This window comes from Lepidothrix coronata, unplaced genomic scaffold, assembly GCF_001604755.1.
Source record: "Lepidothrix coronata isolate B3197 unplaced genomic scaffold, Lepidothrix_coronata-1.0 Scaffold13, whole genome shotgun sequence".
Lineage (NCBI taxonomy): Eukaryota > Metazoa > Chordata > Aves > Passeriformes > Pipridae > Lepidothrix > Lepidothrix coronata.
This window is the reverse complement of record NW_016690193.1, coordinates 528,063-550,366: the sequence shown is the minus strand read 5'-3', so window position 1 is coordinate 550,366 and position 22,304 is coordinate 528,063. Positions and strand designations below refer to the sequence as shown.

Below are 22,304 nucleotides of genomic sequence, written 5' to 3'. Positions count from 1 at the left end.
TATCAAACTGTTCAATAGTTTTAGAACATTCCTCACTGTATTCTAATTACAAATACTTTTAATATTTATTTTACTTTATTCAACTCCATTAATTATCCTGTCGAATTAATGGCATATGTTCACACAACACAGTTGTTCTGGTGGTGTTTTTTCTATAATTCAGCACAATCAGACAACGTTTTTACATTTTCACTGACTTTTCTTCGTCTTACAGTCTTGTAAAAACCCCACATCAGCATGAATTTGTCATGTAAATGCACTGTCAATCATCAATAACTAAAGAAAGGGTATTAATTGATTCTCTTCACATGCACACACACAAACACCCCCTCAACAAGGTTTCCTGTTTAGAAAAGCATTTAAGTATATTCCTACACAGGAATATACCACAGGGTCTTGGTAAAGTAATCATAGGAAAAAGCTGGACAGGTGTACAAAGAGCTCCCTCTTTTGTTTGACTTAATTAATTTCTGCAAAGAACTTTTTCAACCAATATCTTTAGTTAACGACAAATAATATTAAATGTTGAGGCTGAAAATAATAAAAAAAAAACAAACCAAAAACCAATAGAGTATGTATCCTTATACTCTGCCTGTTGATCTGAAAGTCTCTTGGTTTTCTTCCCATTTCCTGTTCTTTTTCACATTTAACTTTTGGCCAAATACTACTATTTTTTGAGGTCTTCTACACATCTTAAATCAGAGTTTTCATGGTTCCACTTCAACTCATCTGTGAAGCATCTAGAATTAAAATATAAAATTAATTAAAAAGAAATCCTCAGAACCAAACAGGATGTTCAGCAAGCAGGTTCATTTTGGTCTGTTTTTTTTTTTTTTCAGCAAATCAAGACTGGAGTTGTAATGTTTAATAGATATACTTTCATTTTGTTCTGTTTTACAACCCCGTCTTGCACTCTTGATGATGATGTTACCAGAAACTGAATCACTTGCATGTGGAAATGTCACCAGATCAGTTTCCTCCACATTGAACATCATCATAAACTTAGGTTAAAATTTTAACATTTCAAGCACATAGTCTTTAAAGCCTTTTTTCTTTTTTTTTTTTTTCTTCCCAAAGGGTCATGTTTTTCTAGCTGCTCTAATCCAAGTTCTCTCCGTGAGTACACAGAGGGACAGCAGTATGTGGGTCTGGGCACGCTGCTGCCAGAGGCAGCGTTTGCTCCAAGCCCCAACATGGCTGGCACAAAACCTTCCCTTTGACCCTACGCATGCAGGGTCACGAAGGCTGGCTCGAAAATCAGCCTTTCACAGAATCACAGAATCAACCAGGTTGGAAAAGACCTCTGAGATCATCGAGTCCAACATATGACCGAAAACCACCTTTGTCAACTAGGCCATAGCACTAATATGTCCAGTCTATCCTTAAACACCTCCAGGGACAGTGACTCCACCACCTCCCCGAGCAGCTCATTCCAATGTCTGATCACCCTTTCAGTGAAGAAATTCTCCCTGTGTCCAACATAAACCTCCCCTGGTGCAGCTTGAGGCCATTTCCTCTTGTCTTGCCACTGGCTGTCTGGGAGAAGAGTTGGATCCCCACCTTTCAGGTAGTTGGGAGAGCGATAACACCACCCTTGAGCCTCCTCTTCTCCACCTTTTCTCCAGGCTAAACACCCCCAGCTCCAGCAGCTGTTCCTCGTAAGACTAATGCTCCAATCCCTTCACCAGCTTCGTTGCCCTTCTCTGGAGGACTCTTGTTGTCTCTTTCACACTGAGCAAAGCCAAGTCCTCTACTTCTAACACAGGCATCAAATAAAGGTTTTCCCAAATAGCAGACTCCCGCGGTTCCCTACTACCGGATCGCACCGGTACCTCCCAGGGCCCTGCTCAGCCAGCGCCACGGTACCATACAAGCGCATCCAGCCACCTGCCCCTGGACAGCTTCGGAAAAGCTCCCCGCACTGCACACAGCCCACCCTGACCTTCCCCCCATGAAGCATACGACACTTCAGCGAGGCGGACGCTCGGCCGGCACCTCCTCCTGCCCTGGGACGGCGGATGAGGGAAGGCCCGCCCCGCGGGCGGTGCCCGTGGGACGGTGGCGGCGATGGCGGCGGTGGCCCCGGGCTGGGCCGGGCGGGCGGCGGAGGCGCCGTAGCGGGCGGGCGGGCGGCGGGGCGCGGCTCGGCATGGCCCGCGCCCTGCTGCTGCCGGGGCCGCCGCTCCTGCTGCTCCTGCTGGTGGCGGGCTGTGCCCTGCGGCCGGCGCGGGGCCAGGAGGCGCCGCAGACCCCCGACTGGAGGATGACGCTGAAGACCATCCGCAACGGGGTGCACAAGATCGACGTGTACCTCAACGCGGCCCTCGACCTGCTGGGCGGCGAGGACGGGCTCTGCCAGTACAAGTGCAGCGACGGTGAGCGGATGGGAAGGGGGAGAGAGAGTGACGGCGACCCTTGTCCCCGGTCGGAGCGGCCGGGGCTGCGGGGATGGGGCGGCAGCGCTCCCGCCGGCCCCGAGCGCCGCTCCCAAGGGAAGCCTCGCCAGCAAGTTCTTACCGGTGTCTGTATCTATAAATATATCTGTCAGCCTCAGCAAACATGTTCTTACGCTTGTGTATATGTTTAAATACATGTGTAACATATATAAAAACATATATACACGTAAGCAGTGCTCTCGGTGTGACTTTTAAATAGCGACGTTTGCGTTTGACAAACTGTCAAATATGTAGCTGATGTGTAGAGTAATAATGTGGAGGGGAAAGAATTGCTCCCTCCAAGGGTTATTTACGAACACTCCTGAGCATTTCAGTCTGGAACAGAAAAGCCTAACTCTGAGCTGTGGAATGCGCTGTTTCAGAGTCGCGTTTAAATAACAGCTTTTAATGGCAGCCACGTTTGCCGGCGGAAGGAATGCATCCTGCTGTTTGTAAATCTTGCTGCTACCAGCAGAGGACATCTGTGCTTCTTCCCTGCGTTTTAGCTGCCTAATTTGCCTAAAATCTAATTGAGGCAGCTCAAGTTGGCATGACCTGATAGATTATTATTAGGATATTACACTATTATTATATGAGACTATTATTATTAGGATAACCCTGCTTGAGCAGAGAGGTTGGACCAGATAACCCACTGTGGTCCCTTCCAACCTGACCTCTGTGATTCTGTGATAAACTGCCTGAAAGTGGCTCCCCAGCCATCCCGTCCCAAGGCCAGGCTTTTCACTGGTGCTCTCGAAATGGGAGGCTCACCGTAACCTGTGTCCATGGAATTGCTCACCCCCATTTTACTATGTTGGATTTGTTAAGTCAGGAAATGAGTTCGGTGGTGGCCCCCTGGCTGGCTCCACAAGAGTGGCTAGGACACTGTAACATTTCCTTGCTGTACTAGAATATGAACCTTTCAAATGTGTTTTTTCTTCTCCATCACTTTTAATTGTGGCCTCAGTTTGTTTCCAATACCAAAACAAGTTGGAGGGTCATTTTTCAAATTAACAGTTTTCCTTAACTTGCAACGCAGAATTCCTTGGCTTGCTGTACTAATGAGTATTCAGGGAGCTGGGACTTTAGCAGTCTCTACTAATTTAAATTGTATTAAGATTACAGCTGTAGAAATAAAAATGTTTTGTTCCAGTTAATTTTAAAGGTTAAGCTAAAAAAATCAGCACTACTGTTGATTGCGTATAAAGCATAGAAGTATTAATGAACTTGCAATGAAGTACTCTGTTCTTAAATATAATCCTACATATTGCATACTTAACTGACACAGCAATTTTAGTAACTTAAGCTCTTCCTCTTTTTTTTTTTTTAACTTTTGAAGCTAACATTGACACTTGCTCAGGTGACTTGTTTCCCCCTTTTTTAAAAAAATTGCCTACTACCCCAAAGTTGTAATTTGGAAAGGATTGTTGATATGTAGCTGCCTAAGTATATGTTTAAGTTAAAAATATGAGTGATACTGTCTTAAGCCCTACAAATGCCTGTGGTGAGTTTTAACAGTACAAAAATTACATGCAAAAAGTCTATTTGAGGCATGATAAATTACCTTTTTCAGGATCAAGGCCCGTTCCTCGCTATGGATATAAACCATCACCACCAAATGGCTGTGGATCCCCTCTATTTGGAGTTCAGGTAGGTACTTCCATTTTTGGACTTGTCTTTTATACATCAACTTTCCTCACCGTAGAGGACTTTTCCCCTCCTCCATTCCAAGAATGAGACAGCATCCATATACATATGGATCCATATACAATGTCCCTACTCTTATCAGCTCCAACACGTGCTCTGGTAACAACAGATGGAAAATGTTAGTATTGTAAATGAACATAGCGTAAACATTTTCAAATATTATAAGCATAAAATGTAACATTGATGATTAATTTTTCATGTTTTGATGTTTTATTTAGTGTTTTGTTCACGCAGTCTTGAAAGCGTTGAATAACCACAACTGTGAGAGTCAAAGGTTTGGCTCTGACTCTTGCTGTCCTTACTGACACTAATCCTTTTTCCTTAATGCTAGAAAGAAAATATGAGTTAGCTTATTCTCCTGCTTTTGGCTGGGATAGAGCTAATTTTCTTCTTCTTCATAGCTGGTGTAGTGTTGAGTTGCAGGTTCAGTATAAGAATAGTGTTGATAAAACACTGATGTTTTTGGCCTTTGCTCAGTAGTTCTTACCCTAAGCCAAGGACTTTCCAGTTTCCCATTCTCTGGCAGTGAGGAGGTGCACAAAAAGCTGGGAGGGAGCACAGCCAGGACACCTGACCTGAACTGGCCAAGGGGATATTTCACACGATAGAACATGATGCTCCGTATATAAACTGGGGGAAGTTGGCCAGGAGGGGCTGATTGCTGCTTGGGGACAGGCTGGGCATTGGTCAGTGAGTGGTGAGCAACTGTATGGTGCATCACTTGTCTGTCTTGGGTTTTGTTTCTCTTTCTCCTTTTCCTCCTCCTCATTATTATTGACTATATTTTACTTTCTTTCAATTATTAAACTGTCCTTATCTCAACCTCTGAGGGGTGTTTTTCTGATTCTCCTTCTCATCTTACTGGGGGCAGTGGGGGAGAGGCAGGAAGAGTGATCAAGCAGCAGCATGGTATTTAGTTGCTAGCTGGAGTTAAACCATAACCCTTGAGCACCATGTCTGGGTGGGATGGAGTTAACTTTCTTCATAGCAGGCTGCATGGCACTGTGTTTGGGATTTTGTGCTAAAACAGTGTTGATGGTTTTGGCTGTTGCTGAACAGTGATTGCACAGCTTTGGGACTTTGTCTTTTCAACCCCACTCTGCTCATCCACCACCCCAAAGCATAAGCTGGGGCTGAGGAAGAGGTTGGGAGGGGACACAGCTGGGACAGCTGACACAAACTGAACAGAGGGATATTCCATACTACATAGTGGTGCTCAGCAATAAAAACTGGAGTAGTGAGAGAAGGTGGGGAGGGGATGGTGGTAAAGCCTACGTATGACTTCAATGGAGGCTGTTGCTCACAGACTGGCTTGGCATTCTCTCTGCTTGTCAGATGTGGTGAATGATTGCTTTTGCACTGCTTATTTTGGGACATCTTTTTCTTCCTTTATTCATCTATTATAGTGTCTTTATCTCAGCCCACACGTTTTCGTGGTTTTGCTCTTCCAATTCTGCCCTCCATTCCATGAGGTGGGGCAGGGGGTGAGCAAGCATCTCTCTGGGTGCTTGGCTGCTGACTGGGGTCAAATCACCACACCTTACTAGACGTGAACAGCAGAACAGATAAGTGAATGACAGCTGGATTGGTCACATTAGTTTGTAATTCCTAACTGTTACAGTCCATTCATAGGCTGTATCTTTCTTAACTGGAATACCAGTGGAGTACGTGTGTGTGTGGATTTTCTTCACAGTTTGACATTGGTATCCCTTCAATGACAAAGTGCTGCAATCAACACGACAGATGCTATGACACTTGTGGCAATAAAAAAAATGATTGTGATGAGCAATTTCAGTCCTGCCTCTCAAAAATTTGCAGAAACGTGCAGAAAACACTTGGAATCTCAGAGAGTGTCCAGGGTAAGTGTGAAAAACGCTTTCTTTTTTTTTCCCCAGGTTTAACTGAGCTTAATTTGGCAAAGAATCTTTGTGCTGCGCAATAAGGCCACATTTTCATAAGCTGATGCTGTTACTGAAAGACGCCTTGTTCTGTCCCTGTGCTGTGCAGCCCAGACACTTGTACAGCACAGCAAGGACAAAGCATAGGAAAATGATCTGGGTTAAATCTAACCTTCAGTTAAGGTTAGTTTTAACTTTAGAGGGAAAAAAATGCTTCCCATTTAGAATTAAGAATATGGGCATACAACTTGATCCAAATGCACATATAATTCTTGCATGTACTGTAACATGGCTGAATCCTGACTGTTCTGCTGGGTGATTTCTAAACATCTACTACATATGATTGCTAGTAAACTGTAGGAAAATGTGGAATAATTTCCTTTTATGAAATAAGATTTTAGAACAATACACTGTCATAGTGGATGTAGTTAATGCTGTCCCTTAGTGAATAAATGTTAGGTTTCTTAGTAACAGACGATATGATACTCCTTCTGGTTGTTGGCCTGCATCCGATGGATATATGACAACTACTTTTTAACTTAGACATTGTCACTTTCACAGTATGTAGTCCCACTGAGAGCAGTAAGGCTTTAGAACAAGCCTGTGTTTGAACTGCTCAAATTCATTTAACTGCAAATAAGTCATTGCATTAGTCTTTAGTGTCAGAACTGGTGAATATTTGTTCAGTTCTGTTGAGCTGATGTTAAAGATAGCAACCTCTGCATAAACTGGGATGCAAAGAGTGAGAGGGTAAACCAGTTCTTTCATCTTCCCAAGACTCAGTATTCTAACACAGTTAACATTCCATATGCAATGAATTTTCTTGTTCGTTTTGTTTGGCATGTGAAAAATCTTAATTCAAAACTTAAATGGTTCTGTATTGGTTCAATGTTTCATTTAACAATCTGTTTGCTGTGCCCAGAGAAGACTGCTTCTTTCTTAGAGTCATTCTCACTTTGCCAGAGTTATTTCTGTTAGTTTCATATTCCATTCAAAGCATACTTTTAACTGAATTCTTCTTTGCTTGCAGCTTGTGAATCAACTGTTCAGCTGTTGTTTGATGCAGTTATACATTTAGGATGTAAACCATACCTGGACAGCCAGAGAGCTGCATGTATGTGTCATTATGAGGATAAGACAGATCTCTGAAAGTAGATACTGAGTTCTCATGGTGTACAATGAAGATTCAGCTGAACTGAAGCAAGTCTTTGGTTACAAAGCTTTACGATTTTCAGATAGTAATATATTAAACACTGACATGAATATACTGATTTGAAAATCACTACAATATTCTTATTAATGGAAAAAAGAAACAAGTCTTCTTTCTTTTCTATTTTATGCCAGAATCTTGGAAACTGAAATTAGTTTCTTTTGGCGTATGCGTGCTCAGGGCATGTTATTGTACAACACTACAGCATTAGTGTACAACTACAGCACTAGTATGCAACACTAGTGCCATTTTAAAGTTTTTAAGAAAACTCCATAATGGGGACATCAGAGGCACTGAAGAGTTATATTGAATTCTCAGATGATTTTTAATATAGGTCACATTTCAGGTTTACTAGATGCATCTGATGGATCCAACAGGAAGGAGTGTTTTGTGTGCATCAGTATGTCATCTTAAATAGCCTGTACTTCCATGTTTCTGGTACAACTGCATTCAGTTCTCTCTGATATATGCTGTCCTGGGTTTGTTCTTAAAAAAGCAACCAAAATACCCCAACCCTGTATACATCTGAACTACATATTTCTACCTGAGTCTGTATCAACCTTACTTCTGCAGCACTTTTCAGATCGAATATGTTGATCCTTTTAAGGCTTGACTAGTAAAATGAACAGCTTGCAATCTAAGGATATACTTTTGATTTGACAAAATGGTGAAATGTAGTTTCTTATGTTATTTTTAAAAATTCATCAAATGTCTATTTTTAAATAAAACATTTTGTGTATTATATGCACAGAAAGGATATAATGTTCCAACATGTTCATTTATATTTGTCTTGTGGCACAACTTGGCTACTGTATTCATCTTTGCTTTCATTTAGTACATTCTGATGAAAACTAAAAGCAAGTTCCACGGTTAAGATCAGTAAGCCCAACAAACCTTTTTATTTAAGATGTCCTCTGTGAGGCTGATGGATATTTGAGCCTGTATTTTTGTCATCGGTTCCCATGACCTCTGTGAGGCTGAGCAACATCTGAGCCTGTACTTCTGTCATCTGTTCTCTCTCTGACTTCTCTAGCTAAAATCACTGAATTATTTGGGATTTGTTCTCTGTACTCAGCTTTCGTTGCTGATCTACAGGTGTTAGTCCTTAACTTCTGCATTAGGTTCTCTGTTATAATGATTTGCTTTCATGCAGCCCTGATTCTGCTTTAGATATCCACAGAAGAGGAGTGAAAATTAAAATACTGCATCTGTGAACAGGGAATAGAAACCATGCTAAATGCATAAAATTTACTGGACTCATGGACTGTAATGTCATTTCTCCTCTGGAAGGACTTTTATATGTTTTTTCTTGGCCAGTTGTATTTTTGGTTGGTTTGTCACTGGAGCTTACTGTATATGACACTGAATGTGCCTCATTAAAAAAAGTTTCTGCTAAAATTCTTTAGCCATGCTTCAAGGTTTCTTTTCTTATTTGCGGATATGAAATAGCACTGCAAGAGAAGTATTACTATAGAGTTTTACAAAACTGTGCTTGACGAACTTGTGGTTCCTCTAAATTTGGTGAAATTTATTTTCTACCATAAAATTGAAACAACTCTGAATTACTCTGGAATTCCACGGTTGTAACCCTAAAAATCTTTTAACACCAAAGCAGGGAACGGTAATGGCATTGCTTGTTTAAAATGAAAAAAAGTACCACACTGAATCCAAAATGCTGTAATTCAACTAAATAGCTGTTGAGTTCGGTACAGATGGGCTTAAACTAAATGCTTAAATGTCCTGGTTTTGGATGGGATAGAATTTATTTTCTTCCTAGTATGTGGTGCAGTGCTGTGTTTGGATGTAGTGTGAGAATAATGTGGATAACACACTGATGGTGTAGTTGTTTCTGAGCAGCGCTTACCTTAAATCGAGGACTTTTTAGTTTCCTATGCTCTACCAGTGAGGAGGTGCACAAGAGGGAGGGAGGAAGCATGGCCAGGATAGCTGCCCCCCACTGTCCAAAGGGATATTCCATACCATAGACTGTGATGTTCACTACATAAATGGGGGGAAGTTTATATCCCAGTCAGCTGAGAGGCACTGATCACTGCTCAGGAACTGTCTGGGCATCGATCAGTGGGTGGTAAGCAACTGTGCTGTGTCTCACTTATCTGTCCTGGGTTTTGCTCCTCTTTATTATTTTCATTTTTATTATTTTTATTTATTTTACTTTATTTCAATTATTAAAGTGTTCTTATCTAAACCCATGGGTTTTACTTTTTCTGATTCCCCTCCCCATCCTGTGTGTGTGTGTATACAGGTGTACTTAGTTGTTGCCTGGGGTTAAATCATGACTATACAGAAAATTTTCAGTGTTGGAAAGAGCTGGTTTTTGTTCCCTTCTGTATTCACCTGTACCATGAAAGTATTCCAGAGTTTCCTTCAAATCATGTATAACGCTAAAAAGAGCTTTAATCCTGCTGGATAGCACTTTCATAGTTCTGTTTGCAAACCACAGAAAGCATTTAACTTTTTCCAGGGAATCTTTACTTTGTGCAAGTTTTTCCTGTAGCAGAAATCCTGGATTATATTTACCTGCAAATGATACAAAATGCATTTTGCAGACCACAGCTAGCCTTTATTTTAGGGGTATCACCCCCAGAATTAACTTACATATTTATATATATATATGGTTTTTATATATATATGTAAAAAATGTAATGCTTGTCCTGGTTTTGGCTGGAATAGTTAATTTTCTTCCTAGTAGCAGATACAATGCTGTGTTTTGGATTTAGGATGAGAATATTGTTGATAACACACAGCTTCTCATACTGCCCTGCCACGGAGGAGGCTGGAAGTGCACAAGTTGGAAGGGGACACAGCCAGGACAGCTGACTCCAGTTGACCCAAGGGATATCCCCACACCATATGGAATCATGCTAAATGATAAAACTGGGGGGGTGGGAGGGGCAGTTGGCCAGGGAGTGGCACTGATCACTGCCTGGGAACTGGCTGGGCATACGTCGGAGGGTGGTGAGCACAATCACACTTCCTTCTTCTGACTGCAGTTCTAATCCATCCATAATGCTTTTTCCAAAAACTACCCACTTATGGTGGAGCTCCTGCAACAATCTGAAAGTGTTTCAAAACATGTTTCAAAACACGTATAGGCATGTATAACAAAAAACTTGCATATAACGCACACCAGCCAAACGCTACCTGAGGCTTCATACATTGCAATCAAGTTACTGGTGAGTCATCTGAACATGGTGTCTGATGGCTCTTAGCCTTCAGCAAAACAAAGCAGAGAAAAAGTTTGTCTTGTTATGATCTGAGCAAACTGTTGGACTGAGGAACATGGCTGATACGAGTTCAAACTGCTGAACACAAAGCTCTTACAAAGTCCTAGATTAAGGTTCTACAGCTGCTACTTCACACAGGATTCTCTAGCATGGGCTGAGAGAGCTGGGATTAGAAATTTCAAAAAAAAATGAATCTGCTTGATAGAAGTCTAAATGTTACACAGTGGAAGATGCAAAACTCTTACAATAGTATCATGTTCTAACTAAAGTAAACACAAAGCCAATTTAAGCAACTGTTTTATCTTGATCCAGCTGCCTACTGGCAGACTGAAGGTAACAAGTCCAAACAAGGGGAAAAATAAGCAATGGTAATTAGAAATACCCATGGCTTCTTCAACCAAAAGGGACACATCTTGTCTAAAAGATTTACCTATGCAAGAAACCTGTGGAAAACCAAACCAAATGGACTGGGTAAAAATACTTAAAATCCCACTCTAGATCTGCCTGCTTTTGTGCTTGTAGCAGCAATCTCTAAGTGCATATTCGCACACGAGTTTATCCTAGACCCTGCCTAGAAACAGGCTGGATAGAAAATTCAGATTCCCTCCACTGTACAAAACTGTAAAGCTCTTATAGAGAAGAAATTTTTTTTGTCATTGGCTTTGGTTTAGAGACTTGTGTCTTATGCAACTGATCCAGCGAACAGTAAGTCCATATAATAACTTAGTTGGGAATATCGGCACTTGTTAAGATACCTCGGCATTCTCTTCAGTATCTTGTCACACTCCTCACAGTTCTGAAATCGTCAAAGAGAGCTGATGTAAGAATAGAGAAAATGCATTTTGAGGAGCAGGAGTTTTACAGGAAAGGAAAGCTCCCCATGAAGGGGCCTTGAGGGCAGTTTTGAAAAATCTCAATAAATAAAGGAGCTTCTCACCACGTTTCAGGACGATAATTTTGTCTACGGCGGTGCAGTTACCCAAGGACGGCCGCTGAGGTGCCCGTCACAGGAGCAGGTAACGCAGGGCACACTTTTACACATCACCCTTCGGTTCTCCCGGCCGCCTCCCGCCTGACAGACACTTCCCCCGTCACTCGCCTCGCTTCTTGCGGAGGCGGCGGCCGGAGCCAAGGGCGACAAAGGCCCACCCCCGTACGGAGGGGGCGGGCCGACCCCGGCACGGCACGGGAAGGAAGGACACGACACGGCTCGGCTCGGCTCGGCTCGGCTCCAGCAGCAGTTCCTTTGTCCGCGGTCATGTCGGGGCCGGAGCGGCCGGCAGGTGGGTGGGCGGCGGGGAAGGCGCGGCGGGTGGGTGTGGGCTCCGGCCGGAGCCAGCGGGATGCCGGGGTGCCTGCGAGGGGCTGGGGGGAGAGGGGTCCCACGGGCACCGTGGCGTGGCAGCGCTGCCCGGAGGGCTCTGCCGGCGCTCGTGGGGAGCGGGGCCTTCGCTCCCTTCCGTCCCGAGGAGGAAGGGAACGGGGAAGGTGGGACGTGAAGAGCCAAAGGCGGCGGCGGCCGACGAGGAAATAAATGTGCACGGAAATGGATCTGCACGTAAAGTCCAGCGCACCCCGCGGAGGGGAAAGTCCCGCCCCAGGGCGAGGGAAGGGGGAAGATCGCCGTTGTGTAAGAGGAGTTCAAGGGAAGAGAGGGCAGCAAAACTGCGGGGGTTGGGTGCATACCTGATTTTTGATTCCTCTGAAGCAAGGAGAGATCTAAGACAAGTAGTCCCATTGAGAGCAATCAGCTTTTAGAACAAGGCTGTGTAAGACAAGAACACTTTTCATGAATCATGGTAATTCAAGTAGTGTTTAGTTGAATGAAGCTGCAATATGAGAGTGGCATTGAAAAGCTACAGACTAGGAACTGACTACACAGAATCTGAATAACAGGAAAACTGTATTTCCCTAGTTTCCTTCGGCCCAGGAATTCTGTTCTTCCTGTGTCTACATTACAGTATTTTCTGTTATAGTCTGATGACTATAACATTTTATGATCTGTTTTTGGGGGAGTGCCTTGCCCCCCGCTCCTTAGGTTAAGACAAAAGCATAAACCATATCTCAGTTACATATGCAAAAATACAGTGTAAATTTAACATATAGATGCACTCTAAGATTTCTGCCTTCCTGTTATCAACACATGCACAGGTGTTGTTCTATCAACTCTCATTTTTTAGCAGTTCTATCATTAGTCTGACCTCCATGTTATGTTTCAAGCAAAAGAAATAGCTTTTTTTTATGCATTCAGGATAGGAGTGGTAACTGTAAGACACCACAGCTGATCGATATTTGCCAGTAGGAAGCTTAAATGTAAAGACTAACACTTAGTCCTTTGAGCCACCCCTCTACTTTCCTGTGCTGTTGTCTTCAACATTAAGCTTCTAAAGCCAAGTCCAGATTTCTGCAAGTTTATTCTGGTGTCTTTATGAACTTTTCTCCTCTATCAACACAGAGCTATGTTAGTTTTGCAAAAGACTTTAATAACATATGAAAAACAGATATGAAAAGGTAATGCTGTATATACAAAGCAGTTTGTAAAATATATGTGTATGTGACTCCTCTTCTAATTGCAGGCCACGTCCAGTTGGATAGCAGACCTATATTATCTACCACAGGTATAGTATAGTATATAGTTTTCATAATGTGTTAGTCTCCACCAGTAGAAGTTGTGATTTTATAGCCCACTGGTTAAGAGAAAGGAATAAATATTTTGGCCTAAACATCTGCAGGTCTGTAGTTCTGCACACTCCCAAGATGTGCACATTCCCCATTGTTCCCACACTGTTACCTTTATGTCCGCTGGCATTAGCTATACATACTGTTACACTACTATTGTGACTCATGTCCTGCATCCAGCCTCTAAGAGAATGCTCAGCTTTGAATTAGCAGCATTACTAATAAAAGCAGCATTGCTAATAAAAGAAACAGTAGTGTATTTTTAAATAATATAACATCGTAACTATTTAGAGACTTTTAAAAAATACAGCCAGCAAGTTAATTATATAAAATCATGATCTCTGAATTATGCCTATATAGGTACAGATGCACAGACAGATAGAAAATACGCACGTCTTGACCATCTAAAATTCACACTGTGAGACTCAGAACTTTCAGAACAGCCTCCAAAAGCTGTGGGTGCGGACAAATGCTAATGAAGCTGTTTAACTGCATGCCTACTTACCTGATGTGTAAAGGAGCTTTTGGTTCATATTAACAGCTAAACTTTAAGGCTGGATGCATAAATTCAAATTGTTTCTGTTCAATGAATGATTTTGCAGCTAAATCACTTTTTGATCTCTAACAGATGGAAATCAGAACATCACAGAAGTAGATGCATTCGATACAAGGTAAAGTTCTGGTGGCAGACAGAGGTGGCCCATGGCATTGAAATCATTGAATGCAGGGTTTTCTGATTTTTTTTAAGAACATGATGGAATTATTCCATTCAACTCCACCAATTTACAGAACACATTTCTAGTTTTAGCTACACCAGATGCAGAAGCGCCCTTATTGTGAAGGCATGTGGAAGGGACTATTAGGAGTGGACTCGTTTTATGGTAGGCAGTGTGCAGAGACCGTGGCAAAAATACCATCACAATCTAAGGAACAATTGGACAGACTAAGTAATAGAATGTAGCACAAGAATACATTCCTCTAGAAGGAGGGGAAAAGAGACCATGGGATAGTGATTCCATTGATTTTTCCTATTCCACCTTGCAACGTCTTCTAGCCCTGGAAACAGTAAACTACCTGCCTGATAACTCTATTTGCCTCAGCCATTCAGTAAATACAACTGAGCAGAGAAAGAACTATGTAGGGAATCATCCTTTAATAGTCATTCACAGGATCCAGGGACCTAACTGTCCAAAATCCCTACCAGCCATGCATCTAGCCAAATCCTACAGAAGAGAAATTGCCAAAATCTGAATAAATTCTGGTACTGGCACAGGTGAAATACCATTCATAATTACAAGGCTAAAGTTTATAATATTTGCATTTTATCATGTTAAGTACTCAAACTGGGGAGAGTGTGATAAAGCACCCAACTTCTTATACTTGTTATCCAACCAACACTGTTGAAACCCCCAGACTTTAAACAGTCATCCAAAATTCCTGTTCTCTGAATTCTTATGTAGTCATTACCAAAAGATGTTTCATTAAGGAGTTTCTCATAATGAAGTGGAGAAACAGAAATAGTTTATGGATAACTATAACTACAACTTTGTTGTGAAATGAAGCATTTTGCTGACAAAACTGTGATCTTTAAGTAGTGTCTGCAGGCAAATATTCTAGCCAATTTCTTCCACTAATTGCACCAAATCTGAATATTCTATGGCAGGAAAAAAACCAGTAACATGGCAAAAATGGCTCTGACTAGAGCAGCATGACCTGCACTGTCATTCTGTACACCTGTTCTGTCCTTGTCTATTACCAGTGGTGTCACCAGAAGTATTTTAGTTTTCATTTTCTGCACCAATTACTGTCTTCAGAAGCAGAAAGATGGTCTGCTTTGTCTCCCAAAACACAGCCATGTCAACATTTGGAAACGATCTTCTGGATCCAAATGTTGGCATGACTGTGGGTCCACAACCAAGTCCAGAGCATGCTGTCACGCGCTTCTATATTGTGTTTTGCTCGTACACCAATAACATTGCTGAATGCTACTCCCAAACACACAGGTACTCCATGCTTTTGTTGCTATGATATAGTCCTCTACTTAGAAGCTGGGTAGGTCATTTATTCTGTCCTCTAGAACACCTCTGTCCTTCAGCCTTCAGATTTTGTTGGCTGGTTGCTAAAAACTTAGCATTTTCTTAGGGTAAACAATAAACATTTTTTCTCCTTTTGCAAGATACACTACTCTTAGCACCTCATCACCATCAATTTATAGTCTATTACTTATGATGTAGCACTTGATTTACTTAGAAGAACTTGAAGCAAACTGCAGACAGCTACAATTCCAAATAAGTACATGTGTACTATCCAATTATGCTAAAATAATATTTAGCAGAACACATAACATGGAGAATCGGAGCCATGCCTAAAGTGCACCATTATATGTGTTACTGTGTTACTAATGAGACAGCCTCCTGAGGAGAGAAAACACAAATACCTTGCAGAGAAACTGTTCAGTCTATCTGGTGGAGTCACAGTAAACACCCAACACTTGTTTTTACTGATTCACTTAACATGCCCAAGCTTTTAAAAAAGACGTAGTGATTTTGGGTCTTCCTAAAATATTGCACATTTTGAGGTCTTGTCTTCTGAAATTGGCTCCTCCAAATATCTAGTCAATTAAAAATTCTTACCTTGTGGAAATGCAGGAATTTAATTCAATTAGCCACTGACTCATTTATCAAGAATGTTTTCCATCTCTGGCAACAGGCAAACACATGATCCTGCAGTGCAGTACAAAATGAACCATCAAAGAAGAGGAATTGCATTAATCTTCAATCATGAACACTTTTTTTGGCATTTAAAAATGCCAGACAGACGTGGGACTTTAGCAGACAGAAACAATCTGAAACGCAGGTAAGAAACTTGGTTTCTCTGCTCATCCTTAAAAAAATCTGAACTTCAGAAATCATAGTCAAATAAGCAGTTACCTAAATCTTGTGTTTTAAGTAGAGACCAAAAGATTTTGTAGACATAAGCATCTCTGCAGAAAGCTGTAATGAAAAAGCTTTAGGGCACATTCTGTACATCACAGAAACTGCTGGCACAAGTGCTATGATTTCAGTGAGTCCAGAGCTTTCTTTGGGCAAACTCTTTGAAGTAACTTGAGGTATTAGACCTGTACTTGACACTGGTTTGAGTTCAAAATCAACTTTAGTTTGGTTTTTTTTTTTCATAAATAATGCATAAACATGAATATTTATTCTCTGAGAGGGAAAGCAACTGACATATAATTTGAGTAAGATTTGTACTAATACTGATGTGTTTTAATAATAGTTTGACAGACCTTGGATTTGAAGTCAGAGTTTTTGATGATCTGAAAGCAGAAGACGTGCTGCAGAAAATTTATGAAGGTAGGAGACTATACATTGATTATGTCTAACTATTTGTAGCAGAATTTCCAGGTATCTTTTCTTCCATTCTCTCTCTTTATCTAACTTAAAACAGTTTTTGTGCACAAGGAAGTTCTTTAATATTAGAAGGACTTAAAGGTTAGACTGCAGATTATTGCAGTATAAGGGAAACTTCTGTGGAAGAACTAAGGAAGTCACTAAAAGATGAAAGTACTTGCTGCTGGGAGAAGTTGTTAACATTCTTCTTTTTACATTTAGTGGCCCTTCAGCCATGTTGAATCAATGCACCTTCAAATCTGCAGTATTCTTCTATCTGAAAATAGCTTTCATTTGAAAAGGACTGATCAGGGATTAAAAATGATACAAATGTACAATGTTTTTTAAACCTCAGGATGACTGTTTAGTCATTTTGACTATTTCAGCCTCTCTGGATGACCACAGTAATGCTGACTGCTTTGTTTGTGTGTTCCTGAGTCATGGTGAGAATGATCATGTTTATGCATATGATGCCAAAATCAAAATTGAGACAATCACAGACATGTTCAGAGGAGACAAGTGCCGGAGTCTAGTAGGAAAACCAAAGATATTTATCATTCAGGTAAGATGTCTGTTTCTGAATTCAGTGGACTTAACACTGATCTGGTGTCTTCCTGCAATACAGATGTCAGTTTTCCTGATGCAGTCTTTCCACAAGGGAAATTTTTCCTTAAAGACATTTCAGACAAGGAGTCTTCTTTTTTAAGAAACCTGTATGTACACTAGTGTTAATATCATGATTATAGCTGTATTTATTAAGTAATTTTATGAAGAGAAACACAAATCAAGCCCATGTCAGATTGACTGTCACTGTATATTTAATGGCAGAGAAGGCAGTGCCATATTTTTGGGGAAGGTCTCAGCTCAGTTCCTACTGCTCACACCTCACTAGACTGTAGAAGGCTATCAAACCTCTATCTTCATTGCTTCCTTCTAGGCAAGTCCCTTTAACTGATCCTTACTGAAGCTGGGGTTTGTGTTTTGTTTTTCTGTTTGGTTGTTTTCTTTTTTTGTGGACTACTTGGTTGGTTTTTGTGGTGGTAGTGATTTTTTTTTGTTTGTTTTTTGTTTATGACCAATACCTGGCATCTCTGTAGACTCTAAGAATCAATTTAAGGATTTATTGTCTCAAAAATACTTTTTATGGTAAGTGGGCCCATATGTAAAAGCCCATATGTAACCTCCTGTGTCACATCTTGGTTCACGGCATAATGCAAGCTGGGAGGCACCTCAAAAGGTCTCTGTTCAAGCCTCTTGTTCAAAGCAAAGTCATGGGATCATGCAGGGCTTATCCAGATTACAGTTAGCAAACTCATATATGAACCTGGCCTTCAGCAGATTGTAATTGTAGCAGTTTACAGAGTAATCCTAAGTATTATCTTTTTTCTTTTTCCAAATGAAAGCTTCCTTAGGCACAGGGCTGCTGCAAGAATCAGCACATCATTAATTCATCTTTCATTAGGAGTCATGCAGGTTTCCTTTATTATTTTTAACCTAGTACCAAACATGGAAAAATATTTTCATATTTCAATTTTAAGTAATACTTGGAAACATCTATAACATATACTCATCAAAAAGCTAATTAACTTAGTTCATCAGCTGAGTTCTTTTACAGAACAATAGGCATAGCATTTACCTGTGGAAATTAGAGGAAACAGCCACATGGAACTTCATCACTGTAAAGAAGATTTTTTTTTGTGTTTTCTCTTTTTAGTGGTAGTTCTTAAGTAATGCTTCTTACTTTTTATCTTTTGACCGTGTTCTCACCTTATGCTCCATGTGTAGCCGTCCTGCATCACTGACAATACTGGGCTCACTTACTGACTTCTCACAAAAAAACCATCCCTCATCTAACACATATGAGACAACTAGGAGCAGAAGTGTGACAGCATGTAATGATGGCTGTGCTCAGAACATTAATTCAATGCTGCCTGCTTGCCAGCTGGTCTCAGGGAGGCAATTCTTCCTCTCTACTCAGCACTGGTGAGGCTGCATCTGAAGTGTTGTGTCCAGTTCTGGATTTTCCAGTACAAGAAAAATACAGACTTAGTGAAGTGAGTCCTGCAAAAGGCCACAGAGATGATTAAGAGACTGGAGTATCTCTCATAGGAAGAGAGGCTGAGAGAGCTGGGATTGTTCAGCTTTGGAGGACATGCCTCAGGGGAACCTTATCAATGTTATAAACATCTGGTGGGAGGGAATAAATAAAAGGGAGACAGGCTCTTTTCAGTGGTGCTCAAGTGACAGGACAAGAGGCAACCGGAATGAATTAAAACATACAAAATTCCATCTCAACACAAGAGAACACTTTTTCACTGTGAGGGTGGTCAAACACTGGAAGAAGTCACCCAGACAGATTGTGGAGTCTCCATCTATGAAGATACTTGAAAGCTGACTGCACATTGTCCTGGACAGCCTGCTGTAGAGCAAACCTTGGCGGTTGGACTAGGTGATTTCAAGTCCAGTCTTAGTGATTCTGAGATCATCTCAGAGCTTTCAATGGACTTCATCACCAATATTTTAACTGATAGAGAAGTAAATGGGTCTTTATGATCCAGACTCACGGTAATGTGGAACACCTAACTGAAGTCCCCTCTGTTTAACTTGAGAAGTATCACATTAAGCATAGGTGACTTTGGCAAAGGTGGAAGCCTAACAATACTTCTCACCAACAGGCATGTCGAGGTGATAAACATGATGATCCAGTTATTGCTCATGATTCAACAGACAGTAGCAACGAATCCACTGTCAATGAGACTGAAGTGGATGCAGCTGGTGTCTATACTGTCCCCGCTGGTGCAGACTTTATCATGTGCTACTCTGTAGCGCAGGGTAAGTTCTAATATTTTACATCCAATGTCTAGAACTTCATTCATTCTTCATTTTGCTGTCAAAAAAATGAGAACAGTTCCAGGTCATCTGTTTTACATGTCTGATAAGTGACAACTTGTCTGAAAGAACCTTACGTGTTAAAGGAAAAGTGAAAATAAACTATCAAGGTTGCAGTTAATTTGCCAAACAGAAACATTCTCATCAATCTTCCTGCTGAGCTGTCTGCTGATAGCACACATTCCCTTCTATTCCATGATTTTAGGATTCTGGTGGCTTATAACTTTCCCTGCACTATATGGCTGTTCTCTCTTGTCCTCACTCCCATCTGCTCTCTTGTAATGTGCAGATACAGTCCTGTAAGCTACCAATCCCTGAATCACATTCCTCTTAGCTGAGCACTATAAGTGATCTCAAAGCCATTTCCCATCTACAGTTTCCAGTGAAATTACATAATTGGCAAAGTAAGATTTATACCTATTAGTAATCCCTTACGGATGGTAGCTAACAGTGACTCTCATAAATATTTTTCCAAGAGTCATCACTACTTACATTCAGATATTATTTTATGTTTCTGTTCTACATTAGGCTACTATTCTCATCGTGAGACTGTAAATGGCTCCTGGTACATTCAAGATCTGTGTGAAACGCTTCGGAAGCACGGGTCTTCCTTGGAGTTCACAGAACTTCTTACTGTCGTTAACAGGAAAGTATCTTACCGCAAAGTGGATGTGTGCAGAGACCGTAATGCTATAGGAAAAAAACAGATTCCTTGTTTTGCCTCAATGTTAACTAAAAAATTGTATTTTCATCCAAAATCTAAGTAGATTGTTATTTAACAACGATGACCATTAACTACTACTTGCTGCAGAAATGAAAACACCATCTTAGTTCAGGAAACTAATACTCTACAAGATTGTTCGCAAAATCACTGGAATCAAACATTATAGTTTGTATACATAATAGATGCTAAAATCTTAAAGCAATTTTAAAGCTAGTATTACAGCTCAGGGAATTTGGGAAAAGCTGACTGGTCCAAAACTCTAAGAAGGTGCTCAGATTTTACTGAAATTGATATCTAGATTACTTTTTTGTAAAAAGCCTTTTGCTTGATTGCCATCTAACTATGGCACATTTTACTACTTCCAAAACATTTCTAATGTTGCATTAGATTAACTTATCTTGCTCCAAGAGCACACTTTATAGGGAATAAGTTTGTAGGGTACCTTTTCAGATTTGTGGAAGCAGCATCCACGTTGCAATTTTTGTGGCTTTATTGAGCTTTTTGGACATTTTTTAATTATTTTCTCTCAACACTAAAAAGGAATTTAATTCCTTGAGTACAGTTGCAGCATTAATATAGGGTTAATTAAATAGGGTTAATTAATAAAGGGGTTTTTTTTACTTGAACATCATTTATGTTTGGAGCACAATACAGCTTGCTGGTGCTTTGAATCCTCAGGAGAAAAGCAAGCAGTAGTGAAATGAGACCTTAGCTTGACTTTGGCTAAGCTTGCCTTGTACATACCTCTAAAGCTAAAGCTGCTAGACATCTCTAGGCAGCTCTGCAAAATATAACCTATGCAAACCTTCCTACTTCAGACCTTGGTGTTGGATCAGCCTCTTCCTCCTCTTGGCTCTGGAGAAGGTCAGCCATACTCTGTCATTGTGTACATACAAGTGATAGTCACCATAGGATTGTTACTACTGCTGCATCAGCAATTGCAGTGACACTATGATACTGCCTAGAAGTGAATATTTCTTTTCTTTGTTTTTTTGGTGTTGGGTTTTTTTATATATTATTGGTACATACGCTTAACCCTGAGGGACAATGGAGAACTCAAACTGAGCAAAATGTCTTAATCCACTTTCCGGGGGATAAAATAATTGATTTACTGCCTCTGCTTTAGTTCAGTCTGTGGTCTGAACCACATATGTTAAATCTTACTATGTCTACTTTTAAGCTTTACATAAATCATGTATGTTTGAATGTTTTGATAATTTTTTTCAATAAAGTGCAACATAAATGATTTTATATTGAGATGCCTTGTTCTTCCAGCAATATTTACTAAAAAAAGCTTACCTGTAGATCAAGTCTAACCTTCATCAGTGGTGTTACACCAACAGTCAATGCAAAGAGCTAGGGAAAAGAATCCTTAATACTCAATGCAAGAAGAATTCTGTGAGCAACTGCTCATAGTACATGGTACTAAAAAGACAGCCTTTGTTCTGTAAAGCATCACTGTCATTTTACCAGCAGTCAGAATGCCTCCATTGTACTAATGAAATTTGAAAAATATCTTGAAGATTTTGAAAAAAAAAACAAAACAAAACAAAAATAAAACAAACCAAAATCATCAAGTGACCAAATCATTTTAATAGATATTTAATGCAACTTTCAAAACTACAGTGGTCAAAAATGCCCAATTTCAATTAAATGTTCATATCAGCTTTGAAAGGGCAACTCCAATATATACAAAAACAAAGTTAGTCCTTGTCATTGATTTCCTGGATGGGAAGCCTCAGGTGCAGAGGTTGGCGCAGACGCCTCAGGGATTCTTCTGCCTGCCAATGCAAGGAAGAGTGAGAGTTTATTATTGAAAGAGTGAGAGTTCATCCTTCTGCAGCCCTCTGTTTTCTCTTCTTTCACACATTTGTTTTTTCACAAGGCACTGGTCTTAGGCAAGAAACCAAGCAAATCAAAGGGAGGATGCTGAACATTTACAGACCTGCTGAGGGCATTCAGCCAGTCTCCAGAGAGAAGCATGAATCCTGCCGTCAACCCACTCACCCGCACCCCAAAGTATTATTTTCCTGAAATCACAATTACAAAGTTCATACTCACAAGCCACTGAAAAAGCATCAAACTTTAGCTTTATGTCAAATGTGGCTCATGAAATTATACCCTGAAC

At 40.7% G+C, this 22,304-nt stretch overlaps 3 protein-coding genes and 2 long non-coding RNA genes across 7 annotated transcripts in view; 2 read left to right on the top strand and 3 right to left on the bottom strand.

Annotated features, from left to right (window-relative positions):
- Positions 1-710: 710 nt before the first annotated feature.
- Positions 711-1,752, bottom strand: LOC108492970. Its single transcript, XR_001873292.1, has 2 exons — positions 1,561-1,752; positions 711-740 (listed from the first exon to the last, which is right to left on the bottom strand). It is a non-coding gene; the product is annotated as an uncharacterized LOC108492970 (long non-coding RNA).
- Positions 1,753-1,855: 103 nt separating this feature from the next.
- Positions 1,856-8,655, top strand: PLA2G12A (phospholipase A2 group XIIA). The gene is made up of 4 exons (XM_017805838.1): positions 1,856-2,375; positions 4,009-4,085; positions 5,836-6,001; positions 7,071-8,655. The coding sequence occupies exons 1-4, from the start codon at positions 1,952-1,954 to the stop codon at positions 7,187-7,189; spliced, it is 786 nt and encodes a 261-aa protein (XP_017661327.1). The 5' UTR covers positions 1,856-1,951; the 3' UTR covers positions 7,190-8,655.
- A 1,277-nt stretch (positions 8,656-9,932) lies between these two features.
- On the bottom strand, positions 9,933-11,559 carry LOC108493042. The gene is made up of 3 exons (XR_001873309.1): positions 11,433-11,559; positions 10,413-10,481; positions 9,933-10,312 (listed from the first exon to the last, which is right to left on the bottom strand). It is a non-coding gene; the product is annotated as an uncharacterized LOC108493042 (long non-coding RNA).
- A 92-nt stretch (positions 11,560-11,651) lies between these two features.
- Positions 11,652-21,422, top strand: CASP6 (caspase 6). The gene is made up of 8 exons (XM_017806028.1): positions 11,652-11,778; positions 13,072-13,113; positions 13,803-13,845; positions 15,884-16,030; positions 16,451-16,527; positions 16,950-17,125; positions 19,239-19,395; positions 19,981-21,422. The coding sequence occupies exons 1-8, from the start codon at positions 11,754-11,756 to the stop codon at positions 20,217-20,219; spliced, it is 906 nt and encodes a 301-aa protein (XP_017661517.1). The 5' UTR covers positions 11,652-11,753; the 3' UTR covers positions 20,220-21,422.
- A 327-nt stretch (positions 21,423-21,749) lies between these two features.
- MCUB (mitochondrial calcium uniporter dominant negative beta subunit) overlaps positions 21,750-22,304 on the bottom strand; it is a 48,778-nt gene continuing 48,223 nt past the window's right edge. For all 3 annotated transcript variants that reach the window (XM_017805758.1, XM_017805759.1, XM_017805760.1), the window contains exon 8: positions 21,750-21,957. In XM_017805758.1, the coding sequence (XP_017661247.1) occupies positions 21,880-21,957 (78 nt within the window). In that variant the 3' untranslated portion in view covers positions 21,750-21,879. The remainder of the gene's footprint in view (positions 21,958-22,304) is intronic.